The sequence below is a fragment of the Pleurodeles waltl genome, chromosome 1_1, assembly GCF_031143425.1.
Source record: "Pleurodeles waltl isolate 20211129_DDA chromosome 1_1, aPleWal1.hap1.20221129, whole genome shotgun sequence".
Taxonomy (NCBI): domain Eukaryota; kingdom Metazoa; phylum Chordata; class Amphibia; order Caudata; family Salamandridae; genus Pleurodeles; species Pleurodeles waltl.
The window spans coordinates 566,729,687-566,752,591 of record NC_090436.1 but is presented as its reverse complement, the minus strand read 5'-3'; the positions used below and the strand labels follow the sequence as shown (position 1 = coordinate 566,752,591).

Here is a 22,905-nt window from a genome sequence, read left to right as displayed (position 1 = left end):
CAGCTGGAACTTCACCATCACGTCCGGTGGCGCCAGGTGTAGAGGTAGCTTTGCAAGTGTCTACCATAGGGGCTGGTTGTGCCAAAGATACTTTGCTGCTCCTCTCAAAGCAGCCTTCTTCAAGATGAAGGTCCTCAGGAGTGGGGCCATTGCCGACATTGCTCACTACACAGGGAGTTTTCACTACAGGCACACTCTGATCACACAGTTCCAGTATATGGTCACCTCAAGACACTTAAGTGTCCTTTGTCTCTTTCCACTGAGGTGAAGTCCAAAGTCCTGGTGGTGACAGTGTCTTCTTTGTGCCTCTTCTTGTTTTCAAAGGCAGAACTGAGGTCCTGGTGCCAGGGGAGCCCCTTAAATCCAGGTTGAGGGGGCATTAAGGGTGTGGGAGACAGTGGCCAATGGGCTACTGGTCCCTGTGGCTAGTGCGGCTAGCCCACCCTTTAAGTGCCGACTTCTTGTTTGAGTATGTAACTTTACTACCCAGAACCCACTAGTCCTAAGGTTTGCCAACATGGCAAAACCCTTCTTCAGATTTACACATCCCCTAGCCCACCCTAAAGGTGTGGCTAGTCTTTGGGGGGGGTGTACACCCGCTGAATAGCTAATTTTCCTGCCTGTCAGGGTGGGAAGGGCTTAGATCTCAAGGGGGGGACAAGTGATTACAAATCAAGGCAGTGAAGCCCTTGAGGCTCAACGCCTTGATTACTGTAAACAGCAGCCTTCCTGGGAGGGAGGAGGTACGACTTCCTTCCAGACCAGGCCCTATGTTTCCATCCCGGGTAAAGTGTAAGCACGTCCAGCAGGAGGGCAGATTCATGTCTTCTGGCAAGTGGCTCAGGAGAGTCCACCAAGGCAGGGGAAAGCAGGTATCTTGATCAGCATTCTCTAAGGATGCCACCAGGGTACATACTAGCTAACCCTGGGCCTGAAAATTCTCCTCAGGGTTTAAAGGCACAGTGTTTGATACCAAACATGGAAGAAATCGGCAGGGCCATCATGGAGCTGGACATCTGGGGATGCACAGGTGCCAGCCCATGTTATCCTATGGACCAGTGGTCACTTACAGTAGCATTACGTTTAAATGCTGCCACAGGCCACATACGCTTCTGCCTATATGTCCACACTCATAACAGTGCACCCTGCCTCCTGGGCTATAGGAGGCCAGTGAAGGAAGGTACCCTCTTTTTGGCATGGTTACCTCCACTTTTTGCCTGCTGTCAGTATGTTTTGACTGTTTTCACTGGGGTCCTGCTAACCAGCACCTCAGTGATTGTGCTCTCTCCCTCTAAATTTGGTTGCCTAGGACTTTGCACACCCCACAATTGGCATGCTGGTGCCCCCATGTAAGTCCCTAGAATATGGTAGTTAGGTGCCCAGGGCAGGAGGGGCACCAGGGGTTCCCGATAGGCTGCAGCAGGTATAGTGCCACCCATAGGTTCCCATGCAAAATGTGTCTGCAGGCCTGCCATTGCAGCCTGCCTGAAAAGGTGCATGCACCTTTTCACTACAGGTCACCTCACCAGGTCACTGTAAGTCACCCCAATGGTAGGCCTTCCTAGCCCAGAGGGCAGGGTGCAGGTACCTGTGTGTAAGGGCACCTCTGCATGAGCAGCGGTGCCCCTACGAACTCCAGCTCCGTTGCACTGGACTTCTTAAGCACAGGGAAACCATTTTACCCGTGTACTGGAAACAGGTCACTCACTACCTGTGTCCAGCTAAATAATGGTAACCTTGGCATGTTTGGTATCAAACATGTTCAGAATCGTACCCCAATACTGTGCCAGTATTGTTATATGATTCCATGCACTCTGGGGGCTCCTTAGAGGACCCACCAGTATTGCTCCTACCAGTCTTCTAGAGTTTTGCAAGCAGCCCGTGCTACTGCCACCCTCCAGATGGGTTTCTTCCCTCCTGCTGCTTGACCAGCTCAAGCAGGGGAAGGCAGAACAAAGGATTTCCTGTGGGCGAGAGAGGCAACACCCTCTCCCCATGGAAATAGGTGTGACATGGCATGGGAGGGGCAGCCTTCCTCGGTATGCTTTGAAGGGCACATTTGGTGCCCTCTTTGCATAAACCGGTTTGCACCAGACCAGAGACCTCCGGTCCCTGCTCTGGCATGAATCTGGACAAAGAAAAGGGGAGTGACCACACCCCTTTCTATCAACACCCCAGGGGTGGTGCCCAGAACTCCTCCAGGTGGCCAGTGGCCACTTGATTCTGCCATCTTGATTCCAAGGTGGCCAGAGGCCCCTGTGGGAGAATCTAAGTGGCCAGGTCAGGTAGGTGATGTCACAGCCCCCTCCTGATGGGTGGTCACCCTGATAGGTGATCAATCCCCCTACCATGGGTCCTCAGATTCGATGTGCAAGATTCCAGCAAGACTCCTATGCATCGTTTACTTCATCTTCTGCCCACTAGGACTGGAAATGGACCTCCCAGGAACTGACAATCTGCAACTCCAGCGACCACTCCGCTCTGCAACATGGTTTCTCCAGCTCCTTCCAGCAGCTGCAACATTTCTCTGGCTGTGCATCCTCCAAGGGCGATGCCTGCAAGAAAGTCAGCCTGCACAAGAAGTAACAAGGAATCTACCTTGGGGTGGAGTCACTCCTCTGCACTCGCAGGCACCAACTGCAACAACAACCTGCTGTGTGGATATCCTTCTCCTCCGGAACGGTGTGGATCCTGCATCATAGGTGGTGGTCTAAAGTGGTCCCCTTGGACCTCTTTACCAGCTGTCCAACTTGGGAGACGGTAAGCCCTTGCCTCTCTTTGCAGGACAGTACCCCTGTGCACAGAGACTCTTGCAGCTATCAATACTTGTTTGTTCCTCCTCCAAGGGATCTTCAGACTCCGTGTAGCTCCAACCACCCGCACTCCTTCTTGCAAAGCGCAGTCTCCTGCCTGCTGCTCCAGCGATGTGGGACTCCTCTTCAGGTGTGCTAGGTGGGTCTCACTGTGACTCCTGTGCCTGCTGCCAGTGGGTTGCCTGTGGGGGCTGCCTCATCTAACTCTCCTGAGGGACACCCCAGAATTCCCTCCTTGGGTCGAGTCCCCTGGACCTTGAGGGTCCTCTTCAGTCTTGCAAACCTTCTTCCCATCTCTTGCATTTGCCAAGGCTTGTTGGTGGTTTTCTAGCACCACTGACTGCATCACGACCGGCGACGTGGGACATCACTTGCATCACTCCTGGGACTCCTCTTCAGCTCCTGTGCTGCACTGCGGACCTTCTTCGTCCACCGTAGACCTGGTCCTGCATCCACAGAAGGGTGGGTAGTGGCTACTGCCACTACTGGGCACTCCAACTCGAACTGGACTTGGTCCATTTCTTTTGCAGGTCCTCTTCTGTCAAGATCCACCTTTGGGTTATTCAAGTCTTGGTTGGGTCTTGCACAATCCTTTTCCAAAGTCCTCCTGTTGGTTTTGGGGAAATCCAGGCACTTAACTCTGCTCTCTTGGTGTCTCTGGTACTTAACTCTTGCTGTTCCTAGTTCTTCCAGCTCCCTTCTACCGATTCCACTTCCTTGGGTGGGGGACTGCCTTTCACATTCCACTTTTTTAGTATATGATTTGGTCCTCCCTTAGGGCCCTCACTATTTGCTATTACTTTTACCAACGCCTATTGCTTTCTATGCTTTACTGATTGCTAATGTGTATATAATAGCATGTTTACTTACCTCAGGTTGAGGGATTGCCTATTCCGTATTCTAGTATGTGTGCTACTTTAATAAAGTACCTTTATATTTGTAATACTGTGTGGTTCTTTCATGTGTATAACTGCTGTGTGACTATAGTGGTATTGCATAAGCTTTGCATGTCTCTTAGATAAGTCTTGGTTGCTCATCCGCAGCTACCTCTAGAGAGCCCTGGCTTCCTAGACACTGCTTACACTTCACTAATAGGGGATACCTGCTATAAGGTGATAAAACCATAGGTGCTCATCAAACACCAGGCCAGCATCCTACAGCCTGCCTCATGGGTGACTGACCTGTGCTATGGCAGTAAATGGACTCTTCCTGCACTTGGTGTGGGCAAAGTCATACTCAAACAGGCAAGCTGCTTTTGCAGGCTGATCTGGCAGCTCTACAGGTTTGCTTTTACTTGGGTCAGGCAGGGTGGCACAATCAGTGCTACAGCCCTGGCGACCCCTTTACCATCCCTGCCCTGGGTATCACTGGTGCCACCTACTAGGGCCTTGCAGGGGTGGTAAAGTCTTTGCCAATTGGATTTGCATTCATCTCAGTACAACTGAAGGGAAAGAGCACTGGTTTAGAGGTCTGCTTAGCAGGCCAGTATTTTTTCAGGTCAAAAGCAACTGCAACAAGCAGCAAAACGTGGGGTGTGACCATCCAAAAAGGGGACTTTACAACAAAGATGTAGAGAAGACTCCAGACAATATAAGCTGGAAAGGGGAGGAGGCAACCAAAAAATGACAGTGAACTAATATATATGACAGTATAATGCAGATAGCTGTGAGCAGCTCAGAACCAGAGAGTGGATACTTCATTTGGTTATGTTACCTGGGCAATAAGCGAGAAGAACCAAATAAAATAATCAAGGGCCAGATGTATGAATCATTTTTTAAGTCGCAAACAGCGAATCGGGCCGTTTGCGACTTGAAAAATGCTATTTGGGATGTACAAAGCCCAAATTGCGATTCGGTAAGTTGTTACCGAATCGCAGTTTGGGTTTTGCGATTCGGTATTAAGAAGGGGCGTGACAAGGGCGTCCCTTCCCAATACCGAATCCAGATGATATGTATGATTGTTTTGTGACCGCGAATGCGGTCGCAAAACAATCACAGTTAGCACCAGTTTTAAACTGGTGCTAACCCATTCGCAAACGGGAAGGGGACCGGTCCCCATGGGACCCTTTTCCCTTTGTGAATGGCAGCAAAAATATTTTTTCAGAGCAGGCAGTGGTCCCACGGACCACTGCCTGCTCTGAAAAAATGAAAAGAATACTTTTAATTTTTGATTTTGAAATGCATCTCGTTTTCCTTTAAGGAAACCAGGCTGCATAAAAAAAATAAAAAAACTGCTTTATTTAAAAGCAGTCACAGACATGGTGGTCTGCTGTCTCAAGAAGGCCACCATCCCTGTAGGGCAGCCATTCCCAATGGGGTCACAAATTGCAACCTACTTCATGAATATTCATGAGGTAGGTCATTTGCGACCCTACTGGGAATCGCAAACAATGTCATGGACACTGTTGTACATCAGGTTTTGCAACTCGCAACTTGCGAGTCACTATGACTCGCAATTTACGAGTCGCAAAACCTGAATTTCGTACATGTGGCCCCAAGACATGATTAGAGGGGAACTAGTTAGAACCAATTAAATAATGATTCACAAATGACTAAATAATAAAGGTACCACACAGAGATAATGTTTAGCATCAAGGCTAATATACTCAGAACAGATTTAAGCTTATTGTTACCTGGAAAATTTGTTTCAATCTTGCCATGTTGTACATATGGTCATACATTTCGACAGCATAGTTCTGACTAAGGCGTGTTTTCCTTCACATTGATCCTGAAAACATTTGCTTTGCTTTCTCACATACTGGACTGTCATTCTGTCAACATTGCCTCTTGGTTTGAGTATGCTGTCTGTTTCTGAGTCTCCTCTGCCTCACATCCACTAAGTGATCCAATCATCCCTCACAACTCATCAGTCTCATTGTTTTGGCCATCTCCTTAACATGGTTCGCCTTTTCTCCTACTATCAATGCATTCATATATGGAAGTGTGTTACCCAGGTGTTCCACCCAACTGTTCATCATTTCCACACTGATAGTCAAGGTCTCCGCGTCTCTGTCATCCGTTCGGACCTCTTCCATATGTGCTTTGTCAGCCTGGGTACATTCAATCATATCTTTTCCCATGACGCTTTTAAAGAAATTCTAGGACAGCCCCATGGTATACTTATGCAGCGTTTTGTTAGTAGCAAACCCAGTGCCGCAAACCTAAATCGCATCTTTGTTTTTCGGGCTTAGGTATGCTGCCTAACAGACAGTATGTAACTGGTTCCTAGATTAATATCTGTTGTTGATCGCAAATCGTACCATAATGGGAATTTTGCTGAAATGGAAATGTCAGTTTATCACAACTGCCAGTACCAGAAGGAATACTGCTTTCATTAGCAGAAGAACACATTTTGCCAAATGACCTTGGAATCATTATAGTATGTGTAATCCACAATTCAGAGTTGTACAAATAACCACTACTCCTCAATTTAGTATCTTGGGCACATTTAAAAAATGCATAGTGTTGGGAAATACCCATTTTACATGTTTTTGCAGACTGTAGAACTCTATGCACTTTACCTCTGCTAACTAGAGTAAGGTGCCTATGCTCCCTATTTCATTATGATGAAACTGGATTACTCCTAATTGCTTAGGAAGGAAGTCCTGCTTAGTATATGGTACTAAACTGTACCCAGAGCCTGTAAGTTAAATGTCACAAGAGAACTGCAGCACCCACTGTGCCATCCAATACCGGGACAGTGTAAACAAGACAGCAGGCCTACCATGCAGAGCATGGCTGAAAAGACTTGAAACTGCAAATTCATCCCGTCAAAATAATAGCATTTTACAGGTCAAAACCTTTCTTTTAAATATTAAAGAGTCACCCCCTAAGCAGGCCTTGCTGCCCAAAAGGTAGACTGCAAGGTAGTTAAAAGTAGGTCATGTAGAGGTTTACAGTGAAAAGGCCCCAAAAGTTGTTATCATGGTAGCAGAGTTAGCTGTATCAATGGAAAGCACTGGGATACAATGTTACATTTGATAGTGCTATATCAGTTTAGAAAATAACTATAGAGTTATTTGGAAAGTTCTAAACATTTTAATAAAAACTCAAATCACTGGCAAAGTTAGATTTGTAATGAAAAAGTTTTGAAAATGTACTTTCAGAAAATAACCTTTTCCCTGCCTAAAGCCTCATTAGGCCCATTTGCTTAAGCATCAACTGAATAGCACCCGGCAGCTAAATAGCCCCCATGATGACAGCAACTAGCATAAAATCATTTAAACATTACCAAAGCAATTAAAGAAGATATCAACACAATACTCAAATATGACTCCAATTTATAAGAACAGGCTGTATGTTTATAAGCATGTTGACAGAGAACCAACAAGATCCTTTAAAGGGTTCTGGAGATGTATACGTTACAAGCAATAATAATTCATGTGATTTCACTCAATCACAAACAGGCTTTGGAAGTCGATAAATTGGACACTTAGAAACTTTTTCAAAGAAAATGTAGGTAAGTGTCAATGTGGTTGGTTAGAGGTACTTGGAATAAACAACTCCAGCAGTGAGCTAGTCAGGGGGGACCAGCAAGGTCCTTCAAGGGCCTCCACAGAAAAAGCAGTCCTTCTGCAGTTCTAGGGACTTTATCCGTATTGCAATAGATTCCTAGAGCGTGGTACTGATGCAAGGGGGGTTGCTGAAGATGATTTGAAGATGCTGTGGATGCATCACAGTCTACGGGATCTTCCTGCAGGGATTCCTCTGTCCATGAAAATGGTGAGGGAGTCCTGGTTGTAGGGTCCTATGAAATCCTCTCCTGCCTGCCTGAAATCCAGTAACAACTGGATCACCAGTCACCCCATTGTCAAGGTCCCAGGCCAGTCCTTCCAGGGTCATTAAATCACCTTCTGAGGGTCCAAGTAGCTCTCCGATAGCACCCCCAGGTTCAGCGGACTCGAGTGCAACTCTGTATGTCTGGTCTTGGTCCTGCACAGCGGCAGTGGTAGCAGCTTGATGACTTTGGGCTACCAGCTTGCCCCAGCAGATGTCTTCAGCTGTTGTGTCCCTGTGCTGTGAACAGGAGGCCAGTCAGCTGGTCTTGGAGACTCTGGGCCTTGCTGGGCTTTGAGCAGGACATGACAGGCACAGTCACTCTTTTCGCTAGCTACCAGGTGCAACAGCTGCAGTCTTAGTTGGTGCAGCCTCTCTTTGTTGGTCCCTTGGTGCAGCAAGGCAGCTCTTCTTTGGTACTTCTTCCAAGTTGGTCAAATTCTGAGGTCTGAGTGCCCCTCTTATGCTCACAAACTACCCAGAGGGCAGGATGTGGTTGGTAGCCAATGGTCTGCCAGGTTCCCTCCTACTTGGTGACCATTTCTCGTGGAGTGTGGCATATGGTTATCCCCAGATGCACCATTCTGCCCACTTCAAATATAGTGAGACCCCACTCTTGGCGTTCAGACTTCTCTAGCCAACCACTGAGGTGTGGCTACCTCAGGGCTACATGCCCCTGGGGAAACTGGTTTGGCAAATTGTTTCCCCTCTTTGCTCCCTGTGCTAGCCTGTCAGCCTAAACAATGGGACAGCCCTCCTGTCTAGTGTGATACATCTGCACTTTAAAGGCGGCTTCCCATTTGGAACCTGACTTTTGGGGCTAACACGCAAGTGGCTTCCTGCATTCCCTCATTGTTCTCTTTCCTGGGAGTTGTTGGTACGTCTCCCCAAGTGGGCAGAAAGCTGTCTTGTGGAAAAGGCCTCCAGTGGGGCACAACCTTTGCTATACCTCTCTAACTTACATGCCTTGGTGCCAGGGTACCATATACCAGGTACTCACCGGTAAGTGATCCATTTCAAATTGGGTACAGCCAATTGGACCTACACTTTATTTTCAGTACACTGGCACAGAGGTCTGGTTAGCAGGCCTCAGTGCACTCTCAGAGTAAAAAAAACAGTAGTGTCAGTCCAAAAACCTGGGGGGTGACCATCCAAAAAGATACATTTCCTTATACCCACATTTAGTAATGACTTCAACCCTTGGCATGGTGACCCATCAAAGTCACTAAATTAACATGAACTCAGCTTCGCATCTGCTAAGCTATAGCACAAAGCAGTTAGACTTAACTTAAAGGCAATGGGTAATGTCTTCACGCAGTACCAAAGCAGTACTAACGTCAAAACACAACAAAAGAAAAATGCCTAAGTAGTTTAGAAGAATAGTGTAAATTTAATGAAGAAAATGATACCAAAATTGCCAAAATTCAATAAGGGAAACAGGAGACTGTTTAAAGTTTAAATGGGGAAAACAGCTATTAACAGTGTTAAACACCAACCGTAGTCATCTGGTTGCGCGTAACTGGTGCAAATTAAGTCCACTGCAATGAATATTGAAACCAAGTTTGACCTGGTTGGAAGTTTTACCTTCAAATGTAGTCTCTCAAATGAAAGTTGAAAATCCTCAGAAGGACAAGGCAGCAGGCTGTGACCAAAGAGGAGAGGGCATCACATCATCAGATAGGTCTCAGTGAAGGGTTAAGTTTTGGTGGGAAAGCTCTGAGAGGGTGGGATTTGAATTTTGCCCCCAGAGAAGGTCCTTCGGCAGCAGGATATATTTAGCACCTTCACCCGTAGAAGATTTCTACCTTCAGGCTTAGTCACTTTTTAAGAGCTCACATTCTCGAAGCAGGACAAGGCTGCAGGCTCTAGCTGAAGAGAACTCTATGAGGATGGAAATCTTATCTGTGAGGCCCCCCTGAATGGGATTGTTTAGCTGTGAAAAATCTTCGAATCTTTGGCCCAGTGGCAACACACTTTCTTCAGATCGGCTCGCCAGACTGGCCCAGAACCCTGGAGGCCTATGAAGCCAGAAAGGTTTTAAGTCCCAGGTTTCAGGAAAAATTTGGCAAAATACACTTTGACAGCAACCAAGGTTCCAGGGCCTTGAGGGCAGCACTTGTGGGTCAAGACTCACTCTAGCAGAGGCCAGCAGCAGGGTCCAGCGTGGGTCCAGTCAGAACTTGTCAGGTAGGCAGTTGCAGAAAAGGCCTCTTGTAACTTCTTGTGTCCCTGTGACTTAAACAGGAGGCCAGCCTTATGACCCTTGGGGTCAATTTCTTTGACCTGGGTGCAGAGTGGGGCAGGCTCAGTCTTCTAGACCTCCTCAGATCACAGACAGCAGGTCCAGTCCTCTTTTGTTCTTCCACAGGTCCAGAACATGTCCAGAGGGTACTGTAGAAGCCACATTTATGCCTGACACCAGCCTGTTGGCCACTCCCTAACTAGTGGGGTAAACGTTCCCACTGGTGTCACGACCCAAGTTAGCAGCATACAGTCTTGGTGCCCATCTCGAACTAAAACCAAGATGTCAGAGCCTTTCTTCTCCTGTGGAGAGTTTGTGTGCCCACCCTAGAGGTATCCCTAAGAAAATGAGCAACCCCTCCTCTGTGATCACTCTAATCCAGTTCTGGGGACAGCTCCTCTCCCAATGGGATTGTTGTCTGGAAGAATAAATAATGTGATAGGGTAGGTCTGTTTGAAGTTAGGCAAGTTCCTGGGCACAGCCCAGATGGCCATCCTGCCAGAGGTAAAGAAAACACCTCACCACTCCCAAGCTTTTCTCCTGCTCTGTGTGCAGCTACCCAGGTTTGAGTTAAGGGTCTGAAAGACGAAACCCAAGGGTTCTAAAGGGGTTGGTAAGTGTATTACATGTTGAAGTTGTACAACCACACCATATAACACACCCTTCTTAACTAATGCCTCAATTTCTTACACATAGGTTTCCTTCAATTCTATTTATCATTCATTAAATGTTACCATACAAACTGCTGCATAGTCTTTCCAAAATGAAAAATGATGATACGCTGCAGTCAGCTGTTGGCACAGAGTATTGCGTGGTTTTGGACACCAACAAACATAATATATATCTGAGCAACCACAATAATTTGACCGATGTGTAATGGTATATTACTTTTGAAAATCGTCCACAGGGAAAGAAAATACAGATGAAAACATTTTGACGTACTTCAATTTTTTTAATGTATTTTCATTATCTTTTTGATTCAACAACTACTTTCTTTAGAAAAACCATAAGCAACCTACACAAATGACCTCATGCTGCCTTAAAGGGTTTTCCTTTCCTCCGATATCTCTGAGCATTCCTACTGCATGATCCCACCACGATGAAGCAGCAGTAATGCCCACTGGACACCAGGATTTAGGCGCTTTGGGGGAGCGGCCCCTACATTTAAGGTTTGCAGGGGATTCTGGGTAAGGAAATGTTGGCAGATCCACAGAAGCCACATCTCTCTGGACCCCACCGGGTGTTTTGTTTTCAGAAATGTCTGGGTTTGGTAGGTTTCCCTAGAAGCCCACAGAGCCAGGGACCAAAAACTCAAGTGCCCCCCCACTGCAAAAACAGGTTGTTTTGTGTTAGATAATTTTTTATGTGTACATGTGTTTTAGGCCCATCCCTTTTGTGGCCACTTGGTCCACCCACACAAGTGAGGTAGCATTTTTATCGGGATACGTGGGGTAATGCTGAGTGGAAAAGTTTGTGGCTCCCCTAAGATTCCAGAACTGTGCATCACAGAAATCTGAGGCAAATGTGTTTTTAGACTAATTTCGAGGTTTGCAAAGGAATCTGGGTGACAGAACCTGGTTAGAACCCCTCAAGTCACTCCATACTGGATTGCCCTAGGTATCTAGATTTCAAACATGTACAGGTTTGCTGTGTTTCCCTAATTTCTGACTGAGCTAGAGCCATGAATCCACAGTTAGGCACTTTGCAAAAAAACACATCTGTTTTCAGTGGAAAAATGTGATGTGCCACTTTACGTTTCCTGTTGTGGGCACTAGGTCTACCCACACAAGTGAGGTACCATTTTTATTTACAGACATGAGGGAATGCTAGGTGGAAGGAATTTTGTGGCTACCCTCAGATTCCAGAACTTTGCATTACCAAAATGTGAGGACAATGTGTTTTTAGGCAATATTTGAGGTTTGCTAAGGCTTCTGGGTGATAGAACCTGGTGAGAGCCCCACAAGTCACCCCATCCTGGATTTCCCTAGGTGTCTAGTTTTAAAAAATGAACAGGTTTGGTAGGTTTCCCCAAGTGCCAGAGGAGCTACAGCCCAAAATTCACAGTTGGGCACTTTGCATGAAAAGCATCAGTTCAGTGATAAAATATGGTGTTTCCATGTTGCATTTTGGGGCGTTTCATGTAGCCGGCACTAGCCCTACCCTCACAAGTGAGGAAGTTATTTTATCTTGAGACCTGGGGGAACACAGAAAAGCAGAACAAATGTTATTAACAATTGTCTTTGTTTGCATTTGTGCCTTCCAAATGTAAGACAGTGTGTGAGAAAGAAGTCATTGTGAGAAATGCCCTGTAATTGACATAATAGTATGGGTACCCCAAACCCAGAGTTGTGCAAATAACCACTGCTTATAAGCTCCAAATATATAGGTTTCCTTGATACCTATTTTTCACTCTTCATATTTTACCATATTAATTGCTGTAAACCTGGTACACAATGAAAACCCCTTGCAAGGTGTTGCTCATTTATTGGCTCTGCGTACCTTGGGTTCTTGGTGAACATACAAGCCATATATATCCCCCCCCCCCAACCAGAAGGGTCCAGCGGACATAACCGTAAATTGCTTTCGAAAATCTGCCATAACTGGAAAAAAGTTACAGATGAAAAACAGAAATGGCTGATCTTTTCATCTCAATTTCAATATTTTATTTCAACTGTTACATTCTATATGATAACCCTGAAGGATTTACACAAATGACCCCTCTTGCTGAATTCAGTATTTTGTCTACCTTTCAGAAATGAATAGCTTTCTGGGATCCACCATTGGTTTCACACCCATTTCTGTCACTAACTGGAAAGCATACAAAATTGGAAAAATGGGTTATGTCCCAGTAAAATTCCAAAACTGTGCTGAAAATTTTGGTTTTCTGATTCTAGTCTGCCTGTTCCTGAAATCCGGGAACATGGTGATTTTAGCACCACAAACCCTTCCTTTATGCCATTTTCAGGGAAAACAAACAGATGCTTTCTTCTGCAGCACCTTTATCCATTTTCCCCCCAAAAACCAAATTTTAGCTGTATTTTGGCAATTTTCTTGGTCTCCACCAGGGGAATCAACAAACCCCAGGTACCTTTAGAATCCACAGGATGTTGGAAAGAAAAGATGCAAATTTGGCGTGGATAGCTTTTGTGGATAAAAAGTTATGGGACCTTAAGAGCATATTAACACAAATAGCCAAAAAAAGCTAAGCATAGGAGGGGGAAAAGGCTTAGCAGTGAAGGGGTTAAAAGCGAAGTGCCCAAAACATCAAAACAAGGGTACAGCACTGGGATAGAGGTAGGTGGGTGTAGCAGCCAAGGGGTTAAAGACTACAGCTAGCAAGAAGCACAAACTTGGTGAAAAGAACAAGGCTCCACTATTAATATTCCCTCCCATGTCATGGGACTTTTGCAAGCCCTGTGTATAGTCTCACCTCCCTCTCTTTGTGCAACAACAATCTACAATGTGCCCTACAGTTAGGGTTTGATTTCTTGTCTAGTCTACGAATGCAGCCTTTTAACTTCTACAGAGCAGCAACAAATCAGCATAGCTAGGATGCAAAACGACACGACAATTGCCGTGAAAAAGCATGAGTATCACAGAGAAATACATAGCAACAAATTTAAATAAACTATTTTACCTTGTCCTCCAGGATACATACACCTGAATGCTCTGCCAAGCTCCTCAGCCTGGACCCTGCCGGCAGGGGTCAGCTCTCCTCCCCATTTTAGGACCAAAAGTAGTGATGGCTCATCCCTCCTGCAATCTGAACATATAAATAATACAGTACACGTTTATACATAGATGAGTTATGCAAAGGTCAGAAGATTCATACATAAGTTATTAAAACGGTTTTCACAAAACTTTGCTCATGGAACACTTCTAAAAATGGTTTCCACAAAGCTTTGCTCGTGGGTTACTTGCCGTGCCTGGCTTCAAATGTATGGCTTTTCGGCAATCAAGCTTCAACGCACAATTAAGAATACGTTGGCAAGAAACTTTCATTTGTAAATGTAAATGTGAGCATCGAGTAAAAGTCCACAAATAAAAAAAGAAACACATTAGTAATAGAATCCAAAACACTGTAACAGGTGTCCAGCACAGACACACTACTGAGTTTCATATTCTGTAGAGATCCTCCCCAAAATCGGAAATGATTCTCTGGTTTTAATTATTATGTTACATCAATCCTACGGTAAACAATGCAGAAACACACTCACACTGAAGGGATAAGTTACTTACCTTCTGTAACATTTTTTTTGGTGGGTACTCACCACGTCAATACCCCCAGACTGGATCCAGAGATTTTTCTCAGCAAGTTCCATGCACGCAGATAGTGACATTGTAAATAGGTACCAAGGCAGGAGCCACCGACCTTGGTGGATATGTGGAATAGCTCACACCAAAAAATAATGCAGGATCAAACAGGCAAAGGGGCCCTCTCATCAAACCTGGCTACCAAGGAAGTAATGATTTGTGAACATGTGGATTGAAGCCCATGTCACAGCCTGGCAGATACCCAAGACAGGCACTCATTGCACCAGCACAAAGTGGCTACCCTGCTTCTGGTGGAGTGAGCCCTCAAACCTTCTAGGAGCAGCTTCTTAGCCAGTGAGTAGCAGATCTTTATTAAGAGGACTATGCACTTAGTTCTCGTCTGCACCTCTTTACCCGTCTGAACCCTGGGAGCCCCACAAAGAGGTGACCCTCCACCTAATATTCTTTTGTGCAATCGATATAGAAGCTCAGGGGCTCTTGTGGGGTCCAAGCAATAGATTCTGTCTTCCTCTTTGGATGTGTGAGGTGGACCAAAGAACACTAGAAGTGTCACAACCTTTGGCAGAAATGCTGCTTTAGTCCTATGCACTAGTTCGACCGGGAAGATGGTCGTTAGAAATTGGGACTCTAGTTGGCAGAGGTATACACCCTTGTACAAGTAGGGACCACAATCCTAGTAAGGTAAAGTCACAACACAATCCAAATTATCCTGTGCTCACCCTCTGGTAGCCTGGCACAGAGCAGGCAGGCTTAACTTAGAATGCAATGTCTAAAGTATCTGTGCAGTAATTCATACAGTAACAGTGAAAACACCACAAAAATACACCATACAGGTTTAGAAAAATAGATAATATTCATCTGAATTAAATAAGATAAAAAAAAGACAAAAATCCAATATGCACAATTTGAGATATCACTTTTTAAAGGCTTGAGAGAGTCTTAATCCTTAAGAATCAGTGGCTGTACCTTTGTAACACACAGTACCAGGGATGCGTCAAAAATAACAACGTATGGGGGCTGCAAAGGAGGAGATGTATTGAAAAATAAGGTGCTGCGTTGGATTTTCCAGTGCAGCACAGACGATGCGTTGTTTCTTTCCACACTGCAAGGTGATGTGTAGATTTGCAGGAGCGCATCCTTGGGTCCTCACTGCGGTGCAGGGATATTTTGACGCCCAGGGATGGTGCGAGCACCTGCACTGCCACTTTTCACTGCACCAGGTCACTTATAAGTCACCCCTATGGCAGGCCTCCAAGCCCAGAGGGCAGGGGGCAAAGTACCTGTGTGTGAGGACACCCCTGCACTAGAAGAGGTGCCCCCACAAACTCCAGACCCATTTTCCCAGAATTCGTGAGTGCAGGGACGCCATTTTACGCGTGTACTAGACATAGGTCAATACCTATGCCCAGTTGCATAATGGTAACTCCAAACATGGGCATGTTTGGTATCAAATATGTTGGAATCATAACCCAATTCTTTTGCAAGCACTGGTTGTATGTTCCCATGCACTCTTGGGGCTCTTTGAAGGACCCCCAGTATTGCCATTACAGCCTTCTGAGGCTTTCCAGGCAGCCCCAGCTGTTGCCACCTCACAGATTTCTGCTCTCCTGTTGCTTGAGCAGCTCACTTCCCTCACTTTGGAAATAGGTGTTACAGGCTTGGGAGGGGTAACCTACCCAAGCCACGGGCAATGCTTTGAAGGCCACATTTGGTGCCATCCTTGCATAATCCAGTCTACACCTGGTCAGGGGCCCGAGTCCCTGCTCTGGTGCAAAACTGGACAAAGGAAAGGAGAGTGACCACTGCCCTGTTCATCACCACCCTAAGGGTGGTGCTCAGAGCTCCTCCAGAGGGTCCCTGGGTTTTACCATCTTGCATTCAAGGTTAACAAGGAACTCTTGGAACATCTAAATGGCCAGTGTCAGCAGATGAGGTCAGAGCGCCCTCCTGATAGGTGGTCACCCAGCTAGGAGACAAAACCCTATTTCAGGGTTTTTTAGGGTCTCTCTCTTGGGTGGTTCCTCAGATTCGGATTGCAAAACTCCAGCAGGACTCCTCTGCAACCTCCACTTTGACTTCTGACCGAAGAAACTACATCTGGATGCTCCAGGACCCGACAAGCTGCAACAAAGAAGCAAGACGCCTTCTGCAACATTGTATCCACGCCTCCTTCCAGGAACTGCAACATTTCCCTGGTCATGCATCCTCTGAGGACAGCCAGTCTTTAGTCTGCATCAGAAGGAAGAAGTAATCTCCCTTGGAGTGAAGGAGTCACTCACCCTGCTTCTGCAAGCACCAACTGCAACGACGACAGACTGCGTGGATCCCATCTCCTGCTGAGCTGCGTGGACCCTGCATCACAGGTGGTGGACTGAAGTGGTCTTGACGATCCTCTCTTCCAGCTGTCCAACTTGGGTAGAGGTAAGCCCTTGCCTTCCCACGCAGGACAGTGCCCCTGTGCACTGTGTCCTCTGCAGCTGCCAAGGCTTGTTGGCATCTTTTACAAGAGATCTTCAGGCATCTTGAAGCTCCACCCCCCTCCCCACCCCCGCAGTCCATCCTGCGATGCAGAGCTCTGTGAGTGGTTCTCCGGCGTCGTGGGAGCCCTTTTTGTAGTTGTAGGAAGCTCGCTCTGCATATACTATATCAAAATGAGATATAGTGTGAACAGAGTCCAGGGGTTCCCAAAGAGGCTTGACAGAGGCAATAATAGATACTACTAATGCCCTATTTGTGGCAGTGTGGTTGAGAAGTTAGGCTTATCAAAGGGCAGTGGAAAGCATTTGTTGTACACACACAAGTTATAAGTGAAAACACACACTCAATGACTTAACACCAGACCAATAGGTTTTTATATAGAAAAATATTAATTTGTTAATTTATTTATAGAACCACCAGATTCATTTAGCAGTTAGGTACATTAAATGAAAGGTACTTTGCACAGTAATACTTAGAACTTTAAATGAAATCTACAATGTACAATGTACACAGTTTTCTTTAAAATAGCAAAAATCTATTTTAAAAGTGGACACTGTGCAATTTTCAACAGTCCCTGAGGGAGGTAAGTAAAGTACAGTTTTTGAGGTAAGTAACAAACTTACGGGTTCAATCTCCGGGCCATAGGTAGCCCACCGTTGGGGGTTCAGGATAACCCCAACACCCAGCACCAGAAACAGAGGGCCAGTTAGGTGCAGAAGTTAAATAGGAGCCAAAATAAGGGGGGCCCTTATGGAGACAGGGGGTACTCCAGTTCCGGTCTGCTTGCAGGTAAGTACCCACTTCGTCGGAGGGCAGACCAGGGGGGGTTTGGAGGAATAGGCGCTGCAGGCAGGGCACAGGGGTGCCTCTCAGGCAAGCCACCGACTGAGCAAGGGTGAGGGCTGCCTGCTGGTCGCTGCTGCATCAGCGGTCAGTTTCTCTCAAACCTGGAGGCTGCGGGTGCAGTGCTTCTCCAGGCGACAGATATCTTCGTCCCGGGCAGTCGTGGTCAGGGGGGTCCTCAGGATTCCCTCTGCAGGCATTGTCGTGGGGGTGCAGAGAGGTCAGCCAAGGGTGCACACGACGTCAGAGTCGCCTGGGGGTCCTCTCTGAATAGTTGGTTTCTCTGGACACGGGGCAGGGCATTGGGTGCAGAGTAGTTGGACTCACGCTTCTGGAGTGAGGTGCGAGTTCCTTCAAAGTTGGTTTCTTGGTCTTCTTTTTGGACAGGTCTGCTGTCCACGGGAGAGTCTTGGCCCTCAGTGATGCAGGCAGTCCCCTGGAGGCTTTTCATGGGTAGCTGGTCCTGCAGAACGTGTTGCTTCTTTTCTTGCAGCTTTTCGAAGCAGGAGACGGGCCGGTAGGGCTAGGGCAAAGTCACTTGTTGTCTCCTTCTCTTCTCTGCAGTGTTTTCAGCTCAGCAGTCCTTCCTTCTTGAGGTTGTCAAGAATCTGAAGAGCTGGGTTCAGGGTCGCCCCTAAATACTAAATTTAGGGGTGTGTTAGGGTCAATTAGGGTCAAAGAGCAGTAGCCAAAGGCTACTGTCCCTGAGGGTGGCCTCTGGGGAGGGGGGCACATCCCTATCCCTATTGGTTCTAATCCTCCAAAGCAAGATGGAGGATTTCTGAAGGAGGGGAGTCACTTCAGCTCTGGTTACCTTAGGGGTGGTACTGGCTGAGGGGGTGACTCCTCCTTGTTTTTTTCATTATCCTTCTGGAATTGCCGCTAAAAGTGGGGTATCGTCCAGGGGTGTGTGTGGGGGCGGGGAGGTGGTGGTACTCCTCTCCACTAACTGGAGTGCCCTGGAGGACTGTAACACCATGCTTGAACCTTTGAGGCTCACCACCAGGTGGTGTTACAGTTTCTGCAGGGGGAGGTGTGAAGCACCTCCACCCAGGACAGGCTTTGTTTCTGACCACAGAGTGCACAAGGGCACTCACCCCATGTAGTCAGAAACTTGTCTGGAAGTGGCAGGGTGGCACAGACCGGTCAGCCTTGCACTAGCAGTTGGGATAACATACAGGAAGCATCTCTAAGATGCCCTCTGTGTGCATTTTACAATAAATCCCACACTGGCATCAGTGTGGGTTTATTGTACTGAGAGGTTTGATACCAAACTTCTCAGTATTCAGTGTAGCCATTATGGTGCTGTGGAGTTCATAATAAACTCCCAGACCATATACTCAGTAAGGCTACCCTGCACTTACAATGCCTAAGAATTGACTTAGACACTCTAGGGCCATAGTGTTCATGCAGCTATGCCCTCATCTGTGGTATAGTGCACCCTGCCTTAGGGTTGTAAGACCTGCTAGAAGGGTGACTTACCTATGCCACAGGCAGTGGTTGGTGGGCATGCCACTCTGAGGGGAGTGCCATGTCGACTTTGTCTTTTCTTCCCACTAGCACACACAAGCTGCAAGGCAGTGTGCATGTACTGAGTGAGGGGTCCCCTAGGGTGGCATAATACATGCTGCAGCCCTTGGGGACCTTCCCTGGCCACAGGGCCCTTGGTACCAGGGGTACCTTTTACAAGGGACTTAACTGTGTGCCAGGGCTGTGCCAATTGTGGAAACAAAGATACAGTTTTAGGTAAAGAACACTGGTTCTGGAGCCTGGTTAGCAGGGTCCCAGCACACTTCCAATCAAAGCTGGCATCAACACTAGGCAAAACGTGGGGGGTGACCATGCCAACAGTTGCATTTTCCTACAGTAGTGCTGCGTGGGCCTCTCCGGCGACTTTCGTCTCCCCGTCCTGTGGGACTCCTGTGGGTGGTGCCTGGGCTTCTGTGGGCTCTCTGTATTGCTGAAGGCCCCCTCTGATTCCCCATCCTGGGTAGAGTCCACTTGGTTATTCCTGGTCCCCAGCAGCTCCACTTTCTGCTAACCGTGAATTTTGCGTATGCCAAGGCTTGTTGGCGAAATCCAAATACGCAAACCCAACTGGGACATCACCTGCATCCTCCAGGAACTCGACGTCGTCTTCTTGGGTGCGGTGGCGACTCTCCTTCTTTATCGTCGACTCACCTCTTGCACCTTCAGACTCGTGGGTAGAGGCTCCTGCCCTTCCTGGTCTCCGCTGTGCTTCTTGGACTTGGTCCTCTTCTTCCACAGGTGCTCTTGTCCGGGAATCCACTGCTGTTGTTCTGCAGTCTCTTCTGGGCTTTGCATTATTCTTTTTCTCTTCTAAGTGGGTGTTCTGGGGAAGTTGAAAGTGATTTACTCCTGCTTTCCTGGTCGCTAGGGTGAGTTGTGGTACTTACCTTTGGTCTTTCCTAGTACTCCCAGCTCCCCTCTACACACTCCACTTATCTAGGTAGGGGGACCGATTTTCGTATTCCACTTTTTTTTAGTATATGGTTTTATGCTCCCCTAGGGCTATTTCTCGCTATTGTGATTTTAACTAATTGCACTGTTTTTTAACTGTTTTTATGCCTATTTCTGCATACTAGTGTATATAATTTGTGTATTACTTAACCTCCTAAGGTAGTATAGCCTCTATGGTATTTTTGGTATTTGTGTCATCAAAATAAAGAACATGTATTTTTGTAACACAGGGTTTTCTTTCAAGTGTGTAAGTACTGTGTTCGACCACAGTGGTATTGCATGAGCCTTGCATGTCTCCTAGTTAAGCCTTGGCTGCTCATCCACAGCTACCTCTAGAGAACCTGGCTCCTAGACACTGACTAGACTACACTAATAAGGGATACCTGGACCAGGTGTAAGTACCATAGGTACCCACCACACCAGGCCAGCCTCCTACACTTTAGCACTGGTTAACAGTGACATGTCAAGAGTCCTAAAGAAAACAAAAATTAGGTCAGAAAAAGAGAAGGAAGAAGGCAAAAGGAATGGAGTGACCCTTCAGAGAGGGCCATTTTCTAACAGTAGTGGTATACTAGTGTTGCACAGGTAATGCCTATAACTCACTGATGCAATGGGCTGATGTGATCACTGTGAGAAACACTGTCTTTAGGGTTAGTAGGCATAAAAGGCAGCTGTGCATTGGTTCAGATGGAGTGCACATTAAGAACAGGAGTACTAAATTGAGATCCCACTGTGGAATCAGAGAAGGTTTTAGCTGGAACATATGGGCCAGCCCTTTTAAAACACATATGTACAAGTGATTTAAACAGTGATGGCGGATAGAGGAAATGTAAGAAATCCAATAAGGCTGAAAAGTTACCTTTTACAGTAGCTTCAGCAAGTCCATGAGAAAGCGAGAAAACAATAGAAGATTATACAACTTGGCTTGTTAAGGTTGCAATTGTCGAGCGATACACTAAGCAACAAACTTTTCCCACCACCAAACACTGATGGTTTTAGTGGATGGGTGCCTGGCTGGTAGATGTACACTCGAGGGCTGTCTTAGGGAATGTACCAAGACTACTGGTGTTTTGTTCAGATCCCCCCCCCCCCAAAAAACAAAAAAAATCTACCCTTCTTAAAGTACAAGTTAATCTGCAACTAGAATATGTCTCTACCAGATATATCGTTACCAAAGATAAGTAACTTGTACATCTGATAGAGACTTCTAGATGCAGATTCCTTACCTTTGAATAGATAACCAAGCAATACCATTGCCCGATGGTGGGCTGCGAACCAAGATCAAAACCAAGAAGTAGTGCAGGATCGAACGGCCAAAGTAGCCATCCCTGCAGATCTGACTGTCCAGGCAGTAGTGTCTGGTAAAAGTGTGCAGAGATGCCCACGTTGCTGCCCGACAGATGTCCAGGAATGGAACGCCCCGTGCTAGCGCTGTGGTAGCACCAGTAGCTTTGGGGGAATGAGCATGCAAACCTTCAGGGGGTTGCTTCTTAGCCAGAGCGTAGCACATTTTGATGCATAACAGCACCCATCTTGAAATGGTCCTCTTTTGAACCACCTTCCCCTTCTTTGCAACCACATATCCCCCAGAGTTGATCGTTCACCCGGAAATCTTTGGTACGATCAAGGTAGAACGCCAATGCTCTTTTTGGATCCAAGCGATGGAGTCTCTCCTTTTCATGTGAAAGATGTGGGGGTGCATAAAAGGTAGACAAAGTGCTGGACTGTCCGATATGGAAGGGTGTCACTACTTTAGTTAAAAAAGAAGCCCTTGTGCTAAGTACCATTTTGTCAGGGTGTATTGCCAGGAACGGTGGTTTAGATGAAAGGGCTGGGAGCTCACTTACTTTGCGGGCAGAGTTGATGGCAACAAGAAGACAGTTTTGATGGTTAAGAGCCATAAAGGGCAGTTGTGAAGCAGCTCAAACGGGGCACACATAAGTTATGTTTAGACTAGGTTCAGATCCCATTGGGCGTGATGAATGGGGTAGGTGGAAAAAGATGTGTGAGGCCTTTAAGAAACCTCCCAACAATGGGAGATTTGAATTAAAAAGGTTGATTTGGTAACCTCAATAAAGCAGAAAGATATCCCTTAAGGGTGCCCAGGGTAGAGCCTTGCTGGACAAGGGAAAGAATAAAGAGAAGAACTTGAGAGAGAGGAGTAGATAGAGGATCAACAGATTTGTTGACGCACCATGCCACAAATTTCTTCCAACGACAGCCGTATACAGTTTTGGTTGAGGGACACCTGGCTGGCAAGATGACGTTACAGACTTCGGGTGGCAGGTCAAAAGACGTCAACTGTCGCCACTCAATCTCCACGCAAGAAGGCAGAGGGTGGACAGGTTTGGGTGGATAAACCCACCCAACCCTCCCACCCAAAGCTGCGGCAAAAGATCATCCCGAAGAGGCAGTCTGATCAGAGGAGCTATGGCCATGCTCAAGAGCTCGGGACACCAGACTCTTCGTACTCAGTCCGGAGCCACCAGGATTACTTGGGCCCAGTCTTGCCTGATCTTCTTCATAACTCACAGTAGAAGTGGTATAGTCAGAAAGGCGTACAGGAGGTCTGAGTTCCACTCATGACGAAAAGCATCGCCAAGCGAGTGCCGCCTTGGAAACTCCTAAGTGCAAAACAGCTGACATTGCGCGTTCTCTACGTAGGCAGACAAGTCTAACCAAGTTCCTCCCCACTGGAGGAAGAGACCTGGCACCACCTCTGGATGGAGTCACCATTTGTGATCGACCACGCATTGTCGGCTGAGTTTGTCTGCCTTGGCATTCATGGAGTCTGCCAGGTGTTGAACCACCAGAGAAATGACCTCATGTTCCAGCCAAGTCCAGAGGCAAAGAGCCTCTTCACAAAGGGTCCACGACCCCACTCTGCCTTGTTTATTGCAGAACCACATGGCGGTGGTGTTGTCTGTGAACACCTGCACTGCTTTCCCTTTGAGAGATGGAAGAAATGCTTTTAATGCTAGTCGCTACGAGCTCCAGA

At 46.8% G+C, this 22,905-nt stretch overlaps 1 protein-coding gene across 1 annotated transcript in view; it reads right to left on the bottom strand.

The window, feature by feature from the left end:
• The window catches only part of PPIP5K2 (diphosphoinositol pentakisphosphate kinase 2), a 1,112,711-nt gene that overhangs the window by 783,010 nt on the left and 306,796 nt on the right, over positions 1–22,905 (bottom strand). The window contains exon 15 of the mRNA XM_069226183.1: positions 13,468–13,593. Within this exon, the coding sequence (XP_069082284.1) occupies positions 13,468–13,593 (126 nt within the window). The remainder of the gene's footprint in view (positions 1–13,467; positions 13,594–22,905) is intronic.